Below are 25155 nucleotides of genomic sequence, written 5' to 3'. Positions count from 1 at the left end.
TTTGCTGCATGTGTGCTGCAGTAAGAACAGGAAGGGCATAATATAGATCCTAGCTGGACCCCCCCCCCCACACACACACACACACACACACACACACACACACACACACACACACACACACACACACACACACACACACACACACACACACACACACACACACACACACACACACACACACACACACACACACACACACACACACACACACACACACACACACTTCCCCTCCCACTCTCTTCCATAACACTCTTGGTTCCTTCATCTTCTGTTCTCTCTCCCCCTTCAAACTCAATTTCTCTCTCTCTCTCTCCCTCTCTCTAGTCTAGTGCACGTCTACTCTCCATTTGTTTGCTGAAGCTATACATGCTGATTCATCCAGACGGTTGGAGAATGCCCTCTCTGTTTACAATGCCCATCATCCACCTACCTAATATCGACACCTGCCATGAAGCACCCTTGCCTGGCTCTGAAGCCCACACCACCACCTAATATCTATCCACTCCTGCCACAAAGCACCCTCACCCGCCCACCAAGAGAACAGGAGGTGGGTCTCAGATGAGCATAGATATAGGAACACTAGAAAGCATTTCAAGGCCACCTCGTTTTGAATGAGAACTGGCAGCTGCGTATCTGTGGGGATGTTTGTCTTATAAGCAGTCAAATCAGGAATGCCAATTTAAATTGTGGGTGCGTGCGTGTATATGAGTGTGTGTGTACAAGAGATTTATCAAGCAGGTCCACTAACTTGGTGACAGAAGGTGGCGTGAACTATGTTCTATCAAGGTCGTTTCCCGACCAACGCTGGTTAGCAGAGGTTGAGACATCGTATTAGTCACAACACAAAAGAGAGGCTGACCTTGGAGCCAAGAACAGTCGCTTGTTGCCAGGGTTTGAGCTGAATTGGTATTTGGGGGAGAAGGGAAAAATGACATGCTCCTGCCATACATTTCTCAGTGGCATCAGTCTTTGTAATTATGTGTGAATGCCTTATGCCATATAGCATTAGACCTGATGAGAAAGTGAAGTGCTTCCAAAGGGATGTAGACAGACAAACGTGGAAGGACACTTTCTTTCTCCAGTGGAGTCATGACTTGTCATCTATCTTCAAATGTTTGTTTCTTTTTTGTTATCTGTTGAGGGGTGAGATGAACCTGTAAACAGCCTGTGGTTTTGTTGCAAAAAAATATATATATATATTTTGAAACCACCATATTTTATAACTGTATTTTCAACCACTGTCTTTGGTTTTATGTTTTAAATCACTAGAAAAACTAAAACTAAGCAACCATTCTGGTTTAGGGGCCTACTGGGCTCAGAAAGAAAGGGAAGACCGAGAGAGAAGATAGAGAAAGAATAGAGAAGAGAGAAGAGAGAAGAGAGAAGAGAGAAGAGAGAAGAGAGAAGAGAGAAGAGAGAAGAGAGAAGAGAGAGAATGGGAGTGAGAGAATCAGAACCAGACAAGCCAGGGAAAGGAAAGAAGGAACCAAGTGTCGGTGGGACTGCAGAGAACACAATGCTTTAATTATCCAGTGCTGGGAACAGAGAGCAGAGAGGGAAATGTGAGCCTATCTCAACACACGGACCATTAGGCCTGGGCTGAGAACTCCATGGAACAGGCCCCTCATGGAGCTTACAACCAGTTTAGCCAAGTCCACCAGAAAGAAGGAACTATTTGAATAACACAAATCAAAACAGACCAATCAACTATATAGTGACTGGCATGTTGGCTTTGAGCTTCGCATGAATACTTATTTGCCAGTCACCCTGTGGGGGAGCGCTGTTGCACTGCATGTTCCCAAACCAATATAAGCGGAAGGGGAATTTTGTATTCATGTGCCCACTGATGGGCAGAGTCTCCAGAGAAAAATATGCCCCTTTCCTTGCCTGGGAGCTTCTGTCCCTTGACGCAAAGACACAGTTGACGCAGCCTCATTTGATGCCCCTGGAATCAACAGGAAGTGGTGCAATGCTGCGTGTCAACAAAACCTTAATATCAATTTTCCATGTACAGTATGTGCATAGTTACTAGCACTAAACTGGTTTGATTTTGATACCCAGTGGTGGGTGGAGTTGTGTTAACAGACCCGTTTCAGCAGGGTAAAGACAACAGCAGCTAAAACAATGACTTGAGTCCATTTGATTATTTAGGTGTGCCAAAGAGCCAGCACTGATAATAGAAGAAGATCTACAAGACGAGTGGAGGTACAGTAGCCAGGATGTACAAATACAAGGAAGCAAGTTTGTTTTTCGGGGCCGTTGATGCAGTAAAGTTGGACCGTAGTGTGAATTGGCAGTGCATGACGCATGCCAGTAGACACCTCGCTTCCACCAGTATGAAGGTTAACAAAGAACATAATAGGGACAGCTGTCTTGATGTGCGTTCGTCGGTGCCGATATGCTTTGGCCTTTATGCTCAACCCCTATTATCTAATGATGATACAGTTGTGTATTGATTCACTTTCACTGAAATATGTAACTCAGTGTACCGCATGAGACCTTGAATTGTGCACACCCCCAACTGGAAGGAGAAAACTCTCTGACCAGCCCAATGTCTTACCTTCATCGGTGGGGTTGAAGCCGCAGATGTCGCAGATGCAGCGCACCCACTTGTTCATCTCGTCCTCTGTGTCGGCCACCAGGTAGAAGACACGGTCAATGGTCTTGATGTCAAAGATGAAGCTATGCTCCAGGTCCTTCTTGTTGAACGTCAGCCCAGCATCCACCTTGTGTAAAAATTTAAAAAAAAAGAAGAAAAACACTTTACACAACACATAATATCTCCCCAAACTGTAAATGTGACCTTGTCATCAAGAGGCAGTGTTAAATACACCTAGAATAAGTGGGTTACAGTGAAGGACATCACAAGACTACTAGTGCTGGTGATGTCAACTAATGGAATGGAATGATTGAGTTGTAGAACTGTACAGCCTCAGCCAAGACTGAATAGACGCCCACTGTGGATCTGACTAAAGGCTGGTAACAGATATTTTTTTAATGGTTTGTCATAACTGCCTGTCACAGGTAAGACACAGACATTGAGTGTCATGCTGTCAAGGTTTCTGTGGAAATTTGGGTGGGGGTGGGGTTGGGGTCTTACCTGCTCACACAGGTTGAGGTCGATCACGCGGATGGGCTTCTTAGCGTGGTCATTCTTGTAGTACTCCAACACGTCTGGGTCGCCTGACAGACGCCCGCTGCGCAGAACAAACCACCTCTTCTTCCATGCCTGCAGGAATAGAGGGGGGGGGGGGGCAGGCACAAAGGTCATTTGTGAGTTCTCTCACATGGGCTGCTCCATTTCTGACTGACCACAAGTTGGCCCGGGATTTTGTCTCTACAACTTGGCTCATGGTTTGTCCCGGCATCAGTGTGTGTTTTCAGTGTGTGTGTGTGTGTGTGTGTGTGTGTGTGTGTGTGTGTGTGTGTGTGTGTGTGTGTGTGTGTGTGTGTGTGTGTGTGTGTGTGTGTGTGTGTGTGTGTGTGTGTGTGTGTGTGTGTGTGTGTGTGTGTGTGTGTGTGTGTGTGTGTGTGTGTGTGTGTGTGTGTGTGTGTGTGTGTGTGTGTGTGTGTATCTGTGTCTGTGTGTTTGTACTCCCTTCCACCACCAGCTGGCTGCAGCCAGACCTCACCGAGGCACACAGGAACAGTGGGGACCGGCCCGCAACCAGAAATATGTCTGGGTCGACCATCACACTCGCCACAGTCATAGTTTGGTCTTGCACCCTGATTGGGATGAACGGCATGATCCAAAATTGGAAACAAGTAATTAGTTTCCTTTTTCGTTAACAATGGGATTAGTCTGTCTGTGGGACCTCGTAGCAGACAGAGGAGTTAAATCGAGGGCAGACAGTGGGCAGAACATAAATCACACAAGGAGATGCTCTTTGACTTTTTACGCAGTAGACATGGTGTAGCTGACAGGAAGTTTAGAGCCAAGTGCCTCTGTCTGGAGAACACTCCAACATACACAGTCTGTATCTCTGAAAGTGTACAAAAGGACCAGTAAGAGTTTATTTATGGTGGTGCAAGTACTGTGTACTTTGTACCACCATAGTCAACAAGAGACCCGCTGTGGCATTTACAAGGATAAGCCAGTCCTGAAATATAAATTTTATAATATAACATAGGGACAATGAAAAATGTCTTCATAAATTCTAAATCTGTCCGTCTTTGAAAACAAAGGTCTGTTGTGCTGCACTTTCCAAATAAATTACAAACTGCACATCTTCATAAGATTAAACCTTGGCCATCATATTAAGAGTCCTGGTCAATCAATATGAGAGAGGGGAGAAAATAGTCATCATTCATTTGTACAAAGTGGCACAACGCCATAATACTCTTCAATCCAGATAGTTTGTTTTCATCCTGTAGCGTTCCCCAGCTCTACATCAGCAGCTGACACCTCAGATTAATTGAGACAGCTCGTAGCACTGAAAATGTCCCCGCTTGCTGTCAAACGGAGGCTTAACAGGCAGCAATTCTCTGCCTGCAAAACACCAGCAAGGTCGTGAACTCTGTTTTTTGCTGAGTCAGAGTAGTTAGGAAACATTTGGATTTTTGTGTGTGTTTTTTTTCCAGGAGGAAAAATGTGCTCTTGGCTAAAACACCAGCAGGCAGTTTTAATCCACACATCTCTAGGTTTTGCTCTAAGGGCAGGGGTTTCTTTACAATGCAAGGCTTCCTTTTACTGACACAACTAAAGGGTTTGAGGCTGGAGAGGCTGGAGGTTGGGAGACCTCCAGCCACTTGTCAGTGGTATCTCTAAAGTAAAACTACAATGAAATCTAAATGGGAGATAAAAACAAAATAAAACAACACACCAAGACAACTTGTTGTTGAATACTATATATATATAGAATATAGAATATTAGAGATGGTACAAGGCTGACCGTTATTACCAATGCAAGGGATTTCTTAATAATGCAATATTTCCATTTATTGATAGAACGTCTGACGACTAGAAGATCACCTGACCTCTACTATCCGATGAATTGCTGAAGAATTCCAGTAATACCACATGAACTGGTGAATACCATACATGAACTGGTGAATACTATACTACGGGTGCTGCTGCTGTTCTCTGACCAGTACTGTTGAGTTTGTAGATTGAGGGAAGGGAGCGGGTACAATAACAACAGCCACTGAGATCAGAGGAGTTGGTGAGCGTGCCAACACAGAGCAAGGAATGCAAACTAAGGCTTTGTTCTTGTATGTTTTCCTGTCTTGTTTTGTTTTTCTTGTTGGATGGGTTAGGTTTTTAACTAATTAACAATGCTGTGGGCTTTCGCTTTTTTTTTTTCCTTTTGGGTCCCTCAGCTGTTTTTCCATCCACAGGACATCCCTTTGTTAGTGGGCCAAGACCCCAGACTGGGTTCTGTGTAGGGAGCCATAATAATTCTTCCCCATAACAAACAGAGCAGGCGGGCTGAGAGATGTTTCGAGCACACAGACAGCCTAGTCTGAAGCTCGAAACGTCGCTCAGCTCACTCAGGTGGTGCCAAATAAAGTCATCAAAGGGAGCTACAAACGTGCAAACTGATTTTGCAGATATCAAATCACTATTCTAAAGCATAGAGCTGTCCCACTTTATGTCCCACATAACGTGAAGTCCCCCTACTATTGGGCCGTAAAAAGGCAAGAGCCCTAGTTTAACAAATACAACTTTTTAATAATTCACGCAATTTCACTGCGAGGTAAAATAACCTGCAGAAGTACAAAGACTTCACAACAACACCTGCTGGTCTTTATCCTAGCACACATGGGGCGTTCCTGAAGCTGAGGAGTTACACCCATCATTTCTGTCAAAGACGATCTCAGGACGGGATTGTTGTGACGGTGCCATGTTGCGGTCGGACAAAGAGGGGGAGTGTGGGACGGGGAACCTCCCCCCCCCCCCACTGAAACATGACAAAGCACTCTGGGGTCAGGTTACCCGCAGGGATAGTGGGGGTGTGTGGGGGGGGGGAGGGGGGGGGGCAATTGGAGGCTTGGGTTACGCCATGAGGACTGGCACCACCCAAGAATGAGAGAGAGACAATCAGACTGACAGACAGACAGAAACACTTCTCTAGCACTGAGGCCTCCAAAGCTCATACACTGCTGCTGCTCTGAACTCCTGGATGCGCTAAAACATCGAAAATTTGCTGTCTCACCTGGACCCACATTAGAGAAAATAGCCGATCTACAAGCTCACGACGCGTCGCATCACGTTGCGAGCTTGTAGATCTGCTATTTTCACTATTTCTTAAAAATATATATTCATATACTGTTCTGGAAACACTGCGCTAAAAGAACATAACTACTGACCACACAGGTACATACAGCAAGCAGAGATTTCAAACAGAGGGCATGTTTTTTTTAGTGCATGAATGGCACCTAGTGGCCTAGACGAGGGTTTGTGTGTGTGTGTGTGTGTGTGTGTGTGTGTGTGTGTGTGTGTGTGTGTGTGTGTGTGTGTGTGTGTGTGTGTGTGTGTGTGTGTGTGTGTGTGTGTGTGTGTGTGTGTGTGTGTGTGTGTGGGGCACTGTCTCCTGTTTGTGTTTAATTTGTGTAACTGGTTGCATCTTTGTGTTGCAAACAACTGCAGCTGTTGTTGCCGTGCACAGACAGACATACGAACAAACACACATTGTCTGATCTCGCAAACCACTACAAGGATCAGCTGCCAGTAGGCCATGGAAGCAAATGCCCCACATTAATATTCAACTTTTTAAAACTTTTCATTTTATACTGGAAATCAATGGAGAAGCAAACACAAGCACAAACACAGATACACACACATTCCTAAAACACAATCACTGATTCTTAAAATTGGCACTTTGCTAGTTTGCTCACACACACACACACACACACACATGCCCAGCCAAATGCAACCCCAAATACACCAAATCCCTGTACACACTGGGCTCTATTGCCACCAAACAGCAACCTGCACACATCTACCAGAGAACCATTGTCTGCCTGAGCCCAGTGGCATCTCGCTGACCCACAGTCTTTCTCTCATCAACACAGCCGCTGACACCACAGCAGACCACAATGCAAAGCACTGACCCGCACACACACACACACACACACACACACACACACACACACACACACACACACACACACACACACACACACACACACACACACACACACACACACACACACACACACACACACACACACACACACACACACACACACACAGTGTTAGAGGAACCAAGGCTTGTTGTGACGGTTCCTGCCTATAGCGTTTTAAGTGACTGTCCCATAACAGAAAGGTCACCTATGCAATCTTTGCTGCAGTCATGGCTGATGCACAACACACTGAACCTCCCTACCTGCTCAGCTCATTGTAAGCAGCCCCCAGATGAACACCTACTGTACAAGTAGAGGTTATAGGAGTGGCTAAGAAAGGTGGACAGAACGACAGGTGGTCCCACTCATCACCACCACAGATGTCAAATCTCCAAGGGCTTTACATGCCCAAATTTAACAAAGGAAACAAAATGATTCCACCTGTCCTAAGACCTTCAATCAGGCAAGGAAAATCCCCCCCAAGAAAAAAAAACCTTGGTAGGAAAAAGAAAAGGCAGAAAGCTCGGTAATGATCACAAAAGAAGGGACCCCCTTCCACTGTGGACACTGAGTGTTCAATAGGTGCCAAGTTAGGCAATTTCCAAAAGCACTTGAAATCAAGATGTAAACAATGTACCTGCCTACCTTCTGCTGGGACTCTGTCAAGAGACCTCTATCCCGCTCTGGAGCTCCTAGTTCTGTATTCACAACAGTGTTGTTCTGAATACAAAGCTGTCAGCACAAAGAATTACAATCCCCATAAGTCCAAGCTGATCAGATTCCAGCTCTTATTCGCCGTACACAATACACCTCACCTCTGTGAGTCAGAAGCCAAACTGATCCAGAACCAGTCACAATATTCCGACCCAACAATTACAGAGGCCGTGTGTGTGTGTGTGTGTGTGTGTGTGTGTGTGTGTGTGTGTGTGTGTGTGTGTGTGTGTGTGTGTGTGTGTGTGTGTGTGTGTGTGTGTGTGTGTGTGTGTGTGCGTGTGTGCGTGTGTGCGTGTGTGTGTGTGTGCTGGTGTGTACGCGTGCGTGTGTGGTAGGGGAATGGGACAGCATGGGACGAGACAAGTAAGGACTGGAGCTGGCATGGGAGCTGGCCCCTCCCCTTCTCTTAGTGTCCTGGTGTCTTCTGATAGGATGAGGGACAGGAAGAGACCCCCCCCCCCACTACCACCGCCAGGGTCCATGGACAGGGAGGGCATTGAGGGGATGACTACAAGGATGGGAGAGAGACAGCCAAAGAGAGAGAGAGGGAGAGACTGAGATAGAGAGACAGAAAGAAGAGGCAGAGGAGATGCCACACTCAGAGACCTCTTAAAACCACTATCACCTCCACCACTGTGACATAGGCTGAGGTGGAAGAGTTTACAGTGCGTGTGCGTGTGTGTGTGTGTGTGTGTGTGTGTGTGTGTGTGTGTGTGTGTGTGTGTGTGTGTGTGTGTGTGTGTGTGTGTGTGTGTGTAAGAACAGCAGAGAGAAAGGCAAGGAGAGTGAGGGCTGCTTAACTGCATCACCTCTAGCCACTGTACTCTGTATGTAGTAGGCCTATATATTATGTCACACATCATGGACAGACAGACATATGGAACATGTATGGTTTGACCTAATGATACACTGTAGAACTGTGTCCACTGTGATATCGTTTCATACATAATGGTGCTTGTGAGGCACCACATTCTCAGCCCCTCCGCCCTACTCCTGCTCTCACCAGCTATGGGCCTTCCTAAGAACAGTGTCTTTTGTTTGGGGTCTTATCACAGTGCCCCTCTGGAGCATCTGGTACTCGGGGGGGGAGAAGGGCTCAACGTCTATGCCAGCTGACCGATAGAAGGCTACAGAGGCCTGAGTACAGGAAACAAACAGCTACCAACTGTTGTCTGTGCAAAAACACAAGATCCCGCGCCAAAAACAAAGACATTATATGCTTGTATACCATGCAACAGTCGTAAAAGCGTGTTGTACAACTTGTGTCCCGGTTTGTATGTGGAGAGTATTACAGCAGCAAGGCTCAGACTCGAGAACAGGTCACGACTCCCTTTTACTTCAAGGTCTATTTTAAAGAGAAGAAGACATTTCAACCGCATTGCATCACCCTGCAGTAAATCATGACACGAATGCTATGCATTCAAAGATACTGACAGATCTCATCTAATACATTTTTGGTTGTTACCACATTTCTCTAACTAGTTCCTCATTCCTGAACCAGTGACATACGGCTGCAAAGCCTGAAATTGGCAAGTGAGGGTATAGTTATCAGCATGTGGAACATTCTTCTTAGGATAAGCAGTTTGCTAGTCTGTTCCATAACACAACTCTCAAGGTCTAATACCAATCAGAAGTAAGTTTGGGATCCTTTGCGATTTGAATGATTCTGGTTCCTTAACGGTCCAATTCCTAAAGCTGCGAGCTAGTACATCTGCCATTTTTATTTCTGCTAAATTTTTACACAAATCTTCTCTTCTGGGGGTCCCTGGCACTAAACATTTTCAGATGGGGGTCCGCAGCCATATATCAATTTTGGGGTCCTTGACACGAAAAAGTTTGAGAACTACTGATTTAGAAGGCATTTGTGGAATTAGCCTCAGGTAGAGCCATATGAAATCCGTTTTATTTTTTTCCCAATTCCGTTTTATTTTTTCCCAAATTCTGTTTTTTCCATTTTAATATTTCTGAATTCTGTATTTTGCTTTTTATGCTCATTTTTACCATAAAAAAAAGTGTCTGGTAAGTGGAAATGAATAAATGTTCAATATATAACAGTCCATACATGGCCCTTGTTGTGTTATACGCAAAAATGTTCCCAAAATAATTCGGTGACTTCGGTCTGAGCATGCGCAAAATGGCGTCGCGCATGTATTATTGTTTCTATCGTCTTTCTAAGACTATTTCTACGTGGATTTTACTGTTTATAAAGTAGGATGTGGCCATGCAAAATGGTGGTGTCCCGTGGATTTGTAAAAATTCGCGGTAAAAAAAAATATTTTACCGCGATTTTTTTTTTTTTTTCAAATTCTGCAATATTCCGTGTTTTATTCCAATTCCATTTTTATTGGTCATTTCCGCGATTCCGTCCGCGATTCCGTTAACACGGATTTCATATGGCTCTAGCCTCAGGTCTTAATGGGTTGAAGTGATACTGTGTAACATTCATGTAAGCAGTCTTTTTTGGCAGCGCCACTGGTAACTCTGTTGTCATTGCAGTGTCTGTCTATGGCCTGTTAGAACTGCGATTCCCAGGATTCAGTTCAAAACAAACCACATAAGTACAGCTCCAAAACTAATGCTGCAGGGTCCTAGTGCCAAGGATATTTTGGAAAGCAACAACTACGTCAGAAACCATATGTATTAACCTTTAAATAAATAAATACATTTCCGGAACATTTCTGATGCCTGCATTTCTGAGTGTCGGGGCATACACTTGTGACAAAAAAATGAGCATAACCATCATATCTATCAAAATAATCTGAATTATTACGTGTCACAATATATTGTGGCCTAGAGCCTGAAGTAGTTAAAATCTTGGTGCTCAATTCAGGGCTTCACCACAAGAAGCTTGCACAGATTCAGCGCTCTAAACATGCATAAGCATGCATCCCTGCAACAGCGCTCAAACTCCTGCAGTTCCAATTTGACTGCAATATAGTGCACTTAACTGGCTAATTGTGCTCTGTGCCATAGATAGCTTAATGCAGCCTGAAAGGCCTTTAAGTGCACTAATTGCTAATGTGAATGGACCGCCGTAATGGGGCTGTTAAACTGCACACTTGAATTCATCCTCCATATCTCTAATGCTTTGTGAATGAGACAGTGGCCTGTGGGTTTCTGACTACTGTCTCACCAGCATCAGAAACACTTAGTTGAAGTCTAATGCCCAATGTATGCACTGTCGCATGACTGACAACAGCAGATCTGCAAGCTCAAAATGTGTCGGATCCACGACACGTTGTAGATCTTGTAGATCTGCTATTTTTGGCATCAACACCGTCGTGCCACAAAGTATAAATCAGTAGCCTGGTTCCTGACCATAGACCCCGCCCACTCTCTGAGTGAGCTCCTCTTGGTCTGGCATTATAATGTCAGCCTATGGCTTTTCGCGATCGAAGAGATACCTGACAAATCAGAGTCGGAGGTGGGAGTGGTCTAACGACAAGCCAATCAGTGAGGATCTGCTAAAACAAGCTGTACGATGACGTCAGATGTAGGCGGATCCGTGAATCTTGTGATTGGTTTAGGGAAATTCGAATCCCCTCCCTCTGGTAATCGCGGACACTGCTGCCAATGTCAGACTGAAGCTCCACGCAGCTTCTGTCTGATAATCAGGCTTATGAGGCTCATACAAGAACTTATTTTAGCGGATAAAGAACATAAAATCAGACAGTAGACTGACATCATAAAACAATACAACTGTAACATAATATCTTGAAGTATGCCATTTGCAAAATATCGGTAAGGAGTGCCGGGGTCCATTGTATGTAGACGCAGTTGTGTTAAACCAATATCAATCTAATTATATAAACGGCAAGTTACTTCCGCGCGCCGCTGACGCTATAGCCACAGCTCTGTAATCGAGTAAACACAACGCCGACACAGCACATGTCGCCAACACAGTAGCCACGGCCGACTTTCACAATTTACGGGTGGCGTAGGGCGCCTATCATTGCTCACTTCACAGTTTCCACGTCGCAACATAATTTATTACACTCACCACATTTCGGACAAAACGGAAGGTGAATCACTTTCTTACCGTTTACCGTGCGCACCACCGACACCGAACGGCGACGGGTTTCGCCGAAACAACACGAACGGCCGCCATTGAAACTCCGCAGCTCTCTCCGTCGCCAGAACAACAACAACAGAAGCGCCTCCTTCACCTCCCCTTCACCGTGTCTTCTGCTTCCACGCTCAATTCAGGTGACTACAATGCTAATACATTCACGCTCAACCTCACAATCATAAGCTTCTCCGTTTAGTGCTTCATTAGCGCGAGCGTGGAAAACAACTACAGCGCGCTCCGTTACTCCATCTGGTAAGGGTAAACACAGCAGGGTTGCCAGGTTGGCATGCCAGGTTTTCTAAAAACAAGCGCCAGAAACAAGCAACCACCTTCATGAAAAAAAGAAAAACACCGAAGGGTTCCGCAATGTTCCAGGGGGGTCCCCGCGCGTCCCAACACTCCACAGGGGTCAGTGGACCAGCAGGGGGTCCGCGGACCTGCAACATAAAAAATATAATTTCTTCTATTTTTTTTTACTTTTCCACAGCTTTACTCCGGCGATTTGGGTACCCCAATATACACGCGCCCACGCTGGGCCCCGTGTGCGGCTGGGGTTGAGGGGGGCGTAGCCCCCAGAAACTCTAGTTGTGTATAATGGGGATGAGATCGGATGCACGTGTCTCTACAAAAACATTGTGGAGGGGTGTGCCGTTTCTATGACACCGTCGTTTAATTGTGTGTGTGAGAAACGGAGTGACCCAGGAGTCATTTGCAAGTGTGAAATAGCTCCTGGCTTATGTGCCATCCGCTGTTAATGTGGGCACAGCATGTGCCCGCCTGGCACATCAAATTCAATGGGCTGAAACAGAGCGGTGGGGACATAACGAGACACTTGAAACATTGCCAAAACTGTACAATCCTCAATGCCACCACAATGTATACACTCAATGCAATACTGCAAGCAATGTACTGTCAGCACAACTCACTTCAAATCTTAACTGTCTTGTTAGTAAAAACAGATGTTTGCCTCAATTGCCTGTTACTGTATGTTATATAATATATTATAGGAATTTGTTCTGATGAGGTCAGAAAGGGGGTCAATAACACTCATTAGAGCAAAATACAGACATTAGAATGATAGATTGCTCAAAGATTAGAATTTACCTTTCCAGCAAGCAGGTTTTGTGTGGTATAGTATTTCACTTCAACATACACTATATAAGTCAAAATGTAAGCATTTGCATGCACGTACTTGCATGCAGACACACACGCAGCGCAGGCACACTCTAGGAAAATCATGGGCATACTGGGCATTGACTTGCTATACAAAAGTAGCATCCAATCATGTGCCATGGAGGGTAACAGTCTTCCACGCCGACATCTCGCCACTCCGACTAGTGGCTTCCGCGTGCGGTTAGGGTTAGGGTGAGGGTTAGGTATAGGGTTCGTTAACGTCGGAAAGGCGACATGTCGGAAAGCCGCCATGTAACCGCCATGGAGTGCTGGCTGGTGGGTTTATGCAAGATTTCATTCCTTCCAAACACTAGACCAGGTAATTTCCCTAATTACAACGTAACTGAAGCTGTTTACTTTCATAGGGCAGGCAGCACACACCATCGAGTGCCAGTTCCAACCCTGTTCCTTAGAACTCTGGATGAGCAGTGATGTCACAACATCAACCACACTGACAGTTGTAGACTAGTAAACACATCAGAATAAGGGTTGACAAAGATCTTCAGGGATCCAAATTGTCATTGTCATAAAATAAAGGTATAACAAATGCATCAAGTGTACAAGCTGAAGCTGTTTTTTAACAATCACTTTGGCTAAGTTTGCTACCTAGCAACGGTGCTATAGTCAAGTCACTTTTCAAGTCTCAAGTCTTCAGTTCACAAGTCCAAGTCACCTTAGATTACCTCAAGTTAAAGTACCAAGTCTCCAGCACTTAATGTTCCCCAAAATGTACCCCCAGCCCAAATTAGGCTTACGAGGTAGATGAGAAAACAGTTCATGCATCATTCCAAATCACCACTATAAATTCACATGTAATTTCCCTCCACTGGCATTCAGATCATACCATATACTGTATGTGATGTAGCATACGCAATACTTCTAGTAGTACACAATAGCTGGATTATAATTTATTTTTTTCATTACTCATTATAAAATGTGCACTCTGTTAGAAAGTCCAAGTTCAAATCCAAATAACTAAAAGTCTGGGTCAAGTCTATAGTCACAGATAGTTGACTACAAGACTGCCTAGCAATAATTAAAGTAGTAATTACTATATTTGAAATACTATAAATGGGATGAAGAGGAAAGGATTCTGTGAAAGACGTACATTAAAATACCACATTCACATTGGAGAACTCAATATATTGCCAGCACTATTTGAAATGGTCCGTTATTAATCTCCATGTAGCACAGTGTTTTGTTAGCTCTCATTATACAGCCACTTAACCCTCAGTGTGAGAGTGGAGGCGTTAGCGTTAGCTTAAGCATCGTTAGCGCTTAGCAGCATGACAGTGGCTAGGCCATCTGGCCAGTGAAAGTGGGCCGTGGGTAAATGACCTGCACCCCAGCTGCACTGACTCATCCCAACTAGAAACAGCTTCTCTGTTTGTTCCTCAGAAAAAAAACACAGGGGAGGGAGGAAGGGAGGAATGGAGGAATGGAGGGAGGGTGAGAAAGAAGGAATAGAGACGGGGCTGAGAGGGATAAAGATGAGGGGAGTGGGATTAACCACTTGAACCCTAGCTAGCATCCCTGTCCTGGGGAAACATTCACAAAAATAGCAGATTTACAGCCATTTTCTGCAGAGATTTGGTGAAGAGGAGGATAAAAGAGCAATTCAAGTACAGAGCCGACCCCGGTCAACTAAGTATTAGTACCAACTAAGCACAGTGTAGGGTTTAAGTTGTTAAGAAGTAAATGATGAAAGAGTTCAGAGAGAAAGAATGACAGGGACCAAAACATGTATACAGAATAAAGAGGGGAGAAAGGTCAATAGACTACTAATGGCTTTTTATATAATGACTTCTTGGACTTGGTAAGTGGTCTCCATGAACATTCTGCCTTCACGGAGATGTCACGTTGTTATGTCATTGTCAACTAGGAGTATTGAACTAACTTATTTCACCTTCTGAAATCACTGTAATCGTTGCTAGAGTGATACATTATTTCCGAATGGAGCTACTATACTATGCAGTATGTTTCACCTTCTGAAATCACTGTAATCGTTGCTAGAGTGATACATTATTTCCAAATGGAGCTACTATACTATGCAGTATGTTTCACCTTCTGAAATCACTGTAATCGTTGCTAGAGTGATACATTATTTCCGAATGTAGCTACTATACTATGAAGTATGCTGTAATGTCAGTCAGTGTTGAATACAGTGGGTCAAGGACTTTTGATTCTTAAAATGCAACACTGGCAAGTCAAAATAAAATGCGTATACTTTTTGATTCCTCTACAATAAATCTGGCAAAAAAGGATGGCATAGTGGCATTAAAGGTATTTTTTGTTAGCGAATGTAGGTGTAGTAGGTGTATGTATCAGAGTGTGTTGAACTGAAAAGAAAAATGCATCATATGAGATGGACTGGGACTTTAAACCAGTTTCCCAATGAGTTCTGTTTTCACTTTTGATGAACCAATGATGCAAGTTAGCAGAATATTTAGTGGGTTGAATAACTGATCCATAAAAATGATCACTAACCCATACAATAATAATGTTAAGTGGCATCATCCTCTTCTATGAGCCAAAAGCAGAGTAACATTTAAGAGACAGCATAACGGCAGTAGCTGACGCAGAATTATCTAAAACCACGAAAATATCTCAGTGATGCCGCAATTGAACACGTAGCCCTCTGAAGGGCCCCGCTACTCCATGCTTCACAATCAGAACCCAGGGGCTGCCCGGAACAATGCCTGTTCTAAGACGAGACCATAGATCCAGCGTCAGAGGCCTTGGTGACGAGGTCTGGAGGGGGACATACAAAAGCTTCCCTGTGCTTGGCATGGCGGCTCGTACAAATCACTCTTTGTTATCAAGACATGTCTGGGATTCTTACTCAACAGCTATTTTTACATCCTTGAGCTCCGAAGACAGCCAATATGACTTGTGGAGGGCCAGTCGACGCGCAAACCAAAAGGGCATGGCCTTTTGGCTGAATGAAAAACTGCTTGGCTAACGTCAAGCCCAAACCCCCCCTCACAAAACAAAAAAAAAACCTCCTCCTGCTGGAGGGACAGGGGACTTCCATGACCAACGTGCATCCATGAGGTCTAGCATTTCCAGACAGTAGGTTCATAGTCAGCCACTTCTATTGCTGGTCACTGACCTCAAACAAAAGATCAGCTTCTCTGGTCCAAGAACTTAAGCTGAACCAACGTTACCCCCAAACTAAACTTTGTTAGTGAGATCAAATGACTTGAATCATGACATTTCCACTTCCCAGTTAAAACAACTACAGCAGCATGGTAGCAAGAAAATCCAGGATGATTCTTCTATTGTAAAAAAAAATCCCGAGAGAGAAAGAGAGAGAGAGACACACACACACACACACGCCTTTTGATTGGGAATCACAATTATGCAGTCCATCATTCTTACAAGTTCAAATGTTACAGATTACTTTACTCTTTCCTGCAATCTTTTGCATAATGTTGAAATGTCTCTAGTTTAGGATGAAAAAAGACATTTAGCAACTTTACTTTAACATGAAACCTCGGCTAGTTTTGAAGGCATGGGGAATATCCTATACCACAATATTTAAGTATAAAAACAATACTGAATATAGTCAATATTGTGATTTATGTGATGTTTTTCCAGTTTCCTTGTGTAAACTCTAGTCCTCAACTGTACAGACATCAGTGATTAAACATGACACTGTGGAGTAAATGACCAACTGTTCAACAAAGCAGATGGCTCATTCATTGCTTAATCACCAACTGACACTGTGGTATGGTCAAATAGCTGGACAAAACAGGCCAAGATCTGAAGATCTAAAGGGCTAATTTACGCTTCATCGAATGACCATGTTCCTCATTTTAAACAGGAAAACGTGATACATTGCAGACTCAGTCATGCGACGAAGAAGTAACAAGTATCACTGCTTTGGTTGGTCTGGTGGGGTTTCTCCTGTCATCAGGAGGGGAGTATGAGCTCAGACAGACAGCGAAAAACAGATGGGAAGATAGGAGGGAGAGACCATGTCAGTAGACGCAGCACACGCAAACAATATGAGCGTGTGTACAGTACATGAATAAGACGGTGTATGAGACAGTGTGGGTGAGAGTGCACAAGAGACTGCAATATTCTGTCTCATTTGTATTTTATTTTTGTGCATGCCCCTTATGTATATTTGATATTGTTGTCTCGTTATCTGACTTCCCTTGATCCTTTCTCTATTTCATATTTATAAGTATTGAGTAACTGCAAATCGCTGGAGTTTGTAAAGAAAATAATTTTACCCACTTTTACATTTGTAAACTTGTGATCTAACAATGAACTTTAATGGAGGCAGAGAGAGAGAGGTAGGGGGAGAGAGAGAGAGAGAGAGAGAGAGAGAGATAGAGAGAGAAAGAGAGAGAGAAAGAGAGAGAGAGAGAGAGAGAGAGAGAGAGAGAGAGAGAGAGAGAGAGAGAGAGAGAGAGAGAGAGAGAGAGAGAGAGAGAGAGAGAGAGAGAGAGAGAGAGAGAGAAAGAGAGAGAGAGAGAGAGAGAGATGCTTCACATATGTATACGGGAGGTACACAATGAAGATGGGTACCTCACAATCAAAAATGTACCATGATGACACAGGCCACACCCATTTCCACCTAACAAGAAGACCTAACTATACAGCCATTTAGAATTTCACAATATACTTTTTGATACTTCTCTAGATTGTGTCCAAAACTCAAACAAATCGCTACACAATATATCTATAATTGGCTTACAAAGTGTGCAGGAGGGGCTTATTTCACAAACACTGCCAAAAATCATGAACTTCCACATTTAGTGGGAGGGGATTATTTCTCATCCAAAAAACAAAACAAACATATCATAGACACAACATTTATTTCTTATTTCATTAGCTCACCTCCAAAAGTGTTTTCACCTCTGGGGCTCCACAAATGTTAGAAGTTGAAGCGTATGTCACAGAAACACTATTTGCCCCTGATGGCTGCATTGGATGTATACATACAGTATTACTGTACACACACACACACACACACACACACACACACACACACACACACACACACACACACACACACACACACACACACACACACACACACACACACACACTGCCAGCAGACTCTCTCCTTCCCTGTTTATTACTCTCTCTCTCTCTCTCTCTGCCTGTCTCTCTCTCTGTATACTTTCAACCGCCCTCAAGCCTTCTCTCACCAGAGGTGAAACATTTGCATTTCCAGTTATCTTTGCATGGCCGACCTCCTCTTCTCCCGCCACAAGGAAAAAAACAACAGCAACGTACAGTACCGTACGGTAAAGTGCAGTCAAGCACACTAAATAAAGCTCCATAGAACTCCATATGAACAGTAGTCATATTCCCTCCTTCTGACATATATGAGTCCAAATATAAGCCTTACCTTGTGAGCGTTCAGAAGGTAACGTTTCCTTAAGCGCTAAGTGAAGTAAGTGAGTGAGTGAGTGTGTTGTTGTTTTGTGTCTCCCGTCTTTATCGTGCACTGCAGTGTGTGTGTGTGAGGGTCTGCAGTGGGTGACCTCTCCCTCCTGACTTCCTCTTGTGTGTAATCAGGTCAGCCCAGACCCTCTTCAACTGCCACTGCTCAATCAAAAGGGGAGGAGCAAGACAGTGTGTGTGTGTGTGTGTGTGTGTGTGTGTGTGTGTGTGTGTGTGTGTGTGTGTGTGTGTGTGTGTGTGTGTGTGTGTGTGTGTGTGTGTGTGTGTGTGTGTGTTAGCACGTGTTTAAAAATGTTTTTATAAAGTGGGTGTGCATGCACCCACATACATATTTCAACAGATAAGGATAGAATGATTCATACTTCTGCAAAGCAAAATGTGCGCACACACAGACACATACACAAGCAATAAATTACTTTTGCCAAATTCCTGACTAATGACTAATAACCACACAAAATATTATACATTCATTTAACTTAACTTTCTTATAGATTTACTGTGCCCAATAAAACACATCAGAGATACCGCATCAGGAACGGTCTCCTCTGCTGGCCAGCTTGCCAAGCAGTCTGTGTCCGTAGTCTGATAGCACTGACCCCAAACACACAGATTATACTGAAACATTCCGAATGGCAGGCTGTCTAATGTCTAAAATAGCACAACAACGTTTTGGAAGTTTAGAGGAATATACTTGATCATCAGAGACCTCGTATTGCCAAACATGAGGCTCACACAGGGAATTTGCCTCAGCTTGTGCAGTGAACTGCACAAGTTACATATTGCCAACAATTAAAGTGGCACTATGTAACTTTTTTTTAAATGAATACATTTTAATTGTGTCCAATCTGTATGGTAGAGCATGTTAATTCAATATAACTTATTGTATTTTGTCTCCCTGCTCTTATTGAGACATTTAGATTGCGTCAAAAGTCATGTTTCACCTAGACACAGGATCTGACACGATTTTTGGTAAAAATGGTAAAAATGGCAGCACTTGCGCAGGAAAAACGGGTTCAAATCCAGGGTAGAAGAGGAAAGTTACATAGTGCAGCTTTGACACAGCAAAATCCCCAATGTTAATTCATCCATTTGTAACTCAGGGAGTGTAAATGTTACCAAACATTCATACACTTCATAGTTAAATGAATACCCAGGATTATACAGTGTAGAGTGGAATAGGACATTGCACAAGAAAGATTCAGACAGCGGATTATACATTAGACAGCAGGCAATACTTGCAGGACCCGGACCATACTGGTGTTTTTGCACGTTTAGCCCATTAGCTAAGTTACATATACTGTACTTTATATCGTTGCTGTCGGGCAGAAACATCCTCCATATTTTAACTTTTTGTGTTTTTTCGTAAATGAATGCCCTACTTGACCATACTACAGCATCACACTAAAGTATAAAAGTAGCAGATCCACATTCGAGCTTGTCTGACGATATACTGCTGATAGTTTCTCAAAGCTTACCACTATTGATTGCATTTTTCCTGCCTTCCAGTAAGCCAATGGTCTCCATTCATCTCAGTACTGTATGAAAATCAACTTGCAGAGACTTGAAACTTGCTTGAGATAGGTAATCCAACACAGTGAACTAACTGTACGTTGCCTATGATTTGTTGTCACAATTCATGTTACTATTGTGTGGTAAATAATGCAACTGTAAGTGCGGACTGATTATAAAGGTCTAGCCAAAATGGTGACTGGCAAAAAAAAGATATTAGCCAGACAGCAGATTATTTTAACTTGGGTTTATCACCTGTATGAATTAAACAAATAGGTAAGTCATCAGGTAATAATCAGGTAAGCTTTGGAAAATAGTGAGCAGCAGTATGTAAAGTAAACATGATTTGTACTGTAGTAACGTATTAGAACAAGCATTTTTTTCACATTCACAAAGCTGACGAGTTGGGTTCATCAACATTGCTAGAAAGTTGTCCCTCTCTCCTTTTCACCATTCCAAACATTTTCAAGGGTTTCACATAACATCTGACGTTTGCCTAGTCTAACAGTGGTAGTAGCACGAGTTCCTAGACCAGACCACTAACATTACATGAGCATATAAGAAGATGTGCACGGCCAGGGTCAGAGCCAGAGGGTCGTCCTGACGATATTCCTACATTGATCATAAAAGGGAAGTACCGGGACGAGAAATAGACCTGAAAATCTTCAGTGAATGTGGAGAAAGATTTACCATCTTAGGTCCATTTTTATGCTCTCAGAGCTTAATTAACACCAAGGATTGTACTGTGTAGAACACCATGTGTCCTGGTGATTTTGTCCAGATTTTAAAACCGCACAGTACCGTGGAACTGTTTTGCATTCCACTTGTGTGTTTTGCATTCCCCTTGATTTGCATACAGGGTCATTTTCATGTCTGAAACGCTTTCAATGTTTAATATAATATAAACATTTTGTCACGATTGGTGTGTGTGTGTGTGTGTGTGTGTGTGTGTGTGTGTGTGTGTGTGTGTGTGTGTGTGTGTGTGTGTGTGTGTGTGTGTGTGTGTGTGTGTGTGTGTGTGTGTGTGTTTGTGTGTGTGTGTGTGTGTGTGTGTGTGTGTGTGTGTGTGTATGTGTGTGTGTGTGTAGGCAGTGGTGTGGGGATGTACATGTCAGCATGTGCGTACGTTATGCATACAATTCAGTATCTGAGGGCACGAGTGTGCATATTCAGCGTATGTACGTACATGAGTGTGCATTTCAGCATGTATGACTGTGCATTCGTATGCGTGTGTGTTTAAGTGCATGTCAGTGCATGCGTGTGTCTTCCTGAGCATGTTGTGTGGAGTTGTGTAATGAGCACACAGAGCAGTGACGTTGCCAGGCAGCCAAGTCATGCATGAGAGCTCGGAAAAGTTCACCTTGCTGCATATTATTGACAGAGGTAAAGGTACAGTAGCTACCGGTAGCTGCTACAAATTCTGTCAACTGTCACCGCTTCCGTATACGGGCTGCACCAATCACAAATGGAATCTGAGCCTGTCTATTTAGCCCTAGGCCGATTACTTGACTTTTTGTCAAGTGTCAGCAATTATGCTGCCAATGTGTGTCTCGATTTTTAACCACTTAAGTTTCATCCCTATTATGAGCATGACAAAAACCTTCAAACGTTTTCAAAAGGTTTCTAAAATAGCCAATCTACGAGCTTACCAATCTATCAAAGTTTATTTTTGTTAAAGAATTTTGCTTACACGTTAAAATATTCTCAAATATCTGGCATCAAGTCGGGCTCTACTAAAAAAACAGAACATCTATTCTCGTCACGGTCAACTACACAAATTATACTTCCTTTCCCACACTAAAAACTCTATTAGCGATATGTATGTCGACTACTGTGAAAATGTGCAGCACTGTGGGGGTTATATACTGCAGCCGGGAGAACATTTCTCACCCAGATTGATGGTCCCCGCATGAACCATTCAGAGAGAAATACAACAGTCCCTCTCCCAAAACACCTGAGCTCAGACCCGACCCAAAGACAGCACGGATGATTTGTGAGGAGACCAGGGACAAGCAAAGAGCTAGGGCCACACACATAAGATCTGGGAAGTTACAGCAAAATGTCAGGGAGGGCCGTGAGCGTGTCTGAAGAGTGCGTGCGTGAATGTTTTTCTGGTTATCTTTCTGCATGTGTGTGTGTACTGCTGTTGAACATTTCCTACATCCACATTAACCCATTAAAACCGGGAAACACATCTGTGTAACCACTTTAACCTTTATTTTATACTTTGGCCATCCAAAAATATCAGATATACAAGCATATAGATCTGCTATATTTGAAAAATTGTGAAAATGTGTGCAAAGCGAACATTTGTAACTCAAATCTTTGCTTCTGGGGGTCCCTGGAACACCACTGATATTATAGCGACACACGTTTTTTCCCAAAAAAAACCTGTTAGGATTGAGAAGACAATTGTAGTCCCCAGAAGCAAAGATTTGAGTTAAAAATGTTCGCTTTAAAATATACATATTCAAAGATTTGCACACATTTTCCACGATTAAAAAAAAATAGCAGATCTACAAGCTCGTAGCGCGGCACTCTGTGCACTCTGTGCCGCGCTATGGGCTTGTAGATCAGCTATTTTTGAATAGCCCAAAGAAATCTAAAATGACACGGATGCGTTCCCGATCTTAATGGGTTAAGAAGAACACCATGAACCAAACATCCACAATTCCCCAACTAGTCCTCTTCCTCGTTTATCTCGCCCTGGCCCAGACCCCACTCCCACGCCGAGCTCAACCTCTTCCTCTCCACCTCTTCCATGAGAGAAAACAAGAAGTGCTCTTTTGTCAGATTGAACGTGTTCAACATCATCTCTTTGTGTGCGGGAGAGACCCGTCTTCCCACACAGGTCAGAAAGAAAACAACAAGCAGAGTGTGGATGGTTTTCTTCTTGCCGGGCCAAACCTCAGAAACCAGACACTCTTACAACGGCGGCCTGCAAACGTGTTGCTCCACCAAAAAGCCATATGGTTTCGCCTCGGCGGCAAATGCGTCACAGTTGTGTTATGAAGCTCTACACACACTATACAGCGCCCCCCCCCCCCCCCCCCCCCCCCCCCCCCACCGCACGTAACATTTGTGCATTCCTACATCGCTGGAAATAAACTGGCAAACCTGCAACTGCTGTGCAACGTAAAGACTGTGTGTGTGTGTGTGTGTGTGTGTGTGTGTGTGTGTGTGTGTGTGTGTGTGTGTGTGTGTGTGTGTGTGTGTGTGTGTGTGTGTGTGTGTGTGTGTGTGTGTGTGTGTGTGTGTGTGTGTGTGTGTGTGTATGTGTGTATGTGTGTGTGTGTGTGTGTGTGTGTGTGTGTGTGTGTGTGTGTGTGTGTGTGTGTGTGTCCATTTGTCCTGTGAGGTGGGGAAAGGCCAGCTGTAAAAATAGCCTGGAGTTTATACTTTGGCGCTGGGAGCAGCAACAGAACAGAGAATAAAATACATGGGCTCAGCAGAAGGCATCAGCATACCATAGGTGTTGAATAACCATGGATATGTAGAAAATGGCCACCTACAGACTCCTGTGTCACTTCACATCGCAAAACTAAACTTAAGAATCAAGCATTTCTCGTGGCTATTCTCTCACACCAAAACCTGTTACAGTGCATTCATCTCAAGTCGAGGACATGACATGCGTCTCAACAAACATCTCAACAGTCACAACTCACAAGCTATAAAAGGACGTTTCCGCAAAGTAACTTGAAAGGGACATACCAAATCCAAGTTTCAATAAAAAAAGTTTCCAGCTCACCTAAAATGTCTCCTGTTTTCTGTAGAGCACCTGAGCGAAGAGCTTCTGGTAGAGTCCAATATTCTGTGACTAGTGTGTTTTCACTATGATGTTCTTGGTGCTTGCACACACGCCTTCGTCAATGTGATCGTTTTATATCAATTCTCCACAAGGATCACCTCAAAACAAAACAAGCCCTGCCTCTGTCCTCGACTCCATCCATCTTCCCCTCCGTCCCTTCCCTCCCCCTCCCTCAATCTCTTACACCATGCGTCCCAAAGTCCCTTCGCTTTCATGTGCAGCTGTGAAATTCACACCCAAGCAAGCGTCATCCGACCCCCCCATCCCCACATCCCCCACCCCAACCCAACCACCTACAGCAAGTGTCCAAAGAACACAAACCCCACTAGCCATGCTGCTATCTTTGCTAGCGGTAGACAACATCAAACACTTTCAAGTCTTGCAAGGACGACAGGCTTTGTGGGTCTTTTGCAACCATAACAGTGTTGTTTTCCTTGTACATTCCCGGGTGAAATAGGAAGACAATGTGATTTGTCATTCAAATATGTTTGTAATGTTAACCACTTTCAGCGTCCCTATTTTGGGCATGTCATAATTGGCAAACATTTTACTCTCAAAGTACTTTCTTCCTTTCCTTTATTATGACTAGCAGCCACTGCTACTATACATGCCGTTTCACTCAGGACAGGGGCACGTTATTCCACATCATTCATTAGAAAGTTGAGAAAAGGAGACAGACAGACAGACAAAGTGGTGGTGCAGTATGGGGGGGGGGGGCAGAGACAGTAAGATAAACAACGCAGAGAGAAGATAGGAGGGAGGCAGAAGAGAGAGCTCGTGAAAGAACTGATCAATAGTTTTAAACAGTGGTCCAGTGGGACTGACCCGAGTTTCCCAAAACAGGAAGAAGCTCAATCATTTCTGTAACCAGCTGAGTTGTATAACAACCTGAAACAAAACTTCTCTCCTCTGTCTCTCTCCCTTCTCGTCATCACCCTTTCATACAGTACACCCAGTGTGAGCTTGGCTTACATTTAACCTGCGCTCTGATGAGGTGAAGCATTAACTATGAGCGCGCTGGTTTAAACATTAACACGCGCTCGCGCGTAATGGGAAAGTGCAGGAGGCATCTGTGGCTGTGTGTCCTGCGTGCAGAAGCTACTCTGACCACTCAGAACTTTAGTACTTATAACTCTCAGTTTTCATCAACACCAAACCAGCTACCTCTCTCACGTTGTTTTCCAGGAAATGGCTTCTTTGTGAAAAAGAGAAAAAGGAGAGGGGGAAAAAAACACCACATAAGGCAAAAAAAAAAAACATCCCTCGGTGGAAGTTTCCACTTTGTTAGCGCTTTTTATCTTCCTGGTCATCTGTTCCCAACACTGGACTAAAAGATTTCCTGTTTTGCCTCCTTTTGTCACTGTGGTTGTGTTTGCGGGGGTTTATTCTGTCC

At 43.9% G+C, this 25155-nt stretch overlaps 1 protein-coding gene across 6 annotated transcripts in view; it reads right to left on the bottom strand.

Moving 5' to 3' along the window:
* The window catches only part of gab1 (GRB2-associated binding protein 1), a 67945-nt gene that overhangs the window by 17400 nt on the left and 25390 nt on the right, over positions 1-25155 (bottom strand). For 4 of the 6 annotated variants that reach the window (XM_084046359.1, XM_084046361.1, XM_084046362.1 and 1 more), the window contains exons 3-4: positions 3101-3229; positions 2561-2726 (exon numbers count right to left, since the gene is read on the bottom strand). In XM_084046359.1, coding sequence (XP_083902485.1) covers positions 2561-2726; positions 3101-3229 — 295 coding nt within the window. Of the gene's footprint in view, positions 1-2560; positions 2727-3100; positions 3230-18389; positions 18523-23702; positions 23843-25155 lie in introns of those variants that run through there. The other 2 variants (XM_084046364.1, XM_084046363.1) reach the window with 2 other exon arrangements.

This window comes from Gymnoscopelus microlampas, assembly GCF_963454915.1.
Source record: "Gymnoscopelus microlampas genome assembly, chromosome: 2".
Classification (NCBI taxonomy): domain Eukaryota; kingdom Metazoa; phylum Chordata; class Actinopteri; order Myctophiformes; family Myctophidae; genus Gymnoscopelus; species Gymnoscopelus microlampas.
Note: the sequence above shows the minus strand (reverse complement) of the source record. Positions and strands in the feature narration are given on the sequence as shown.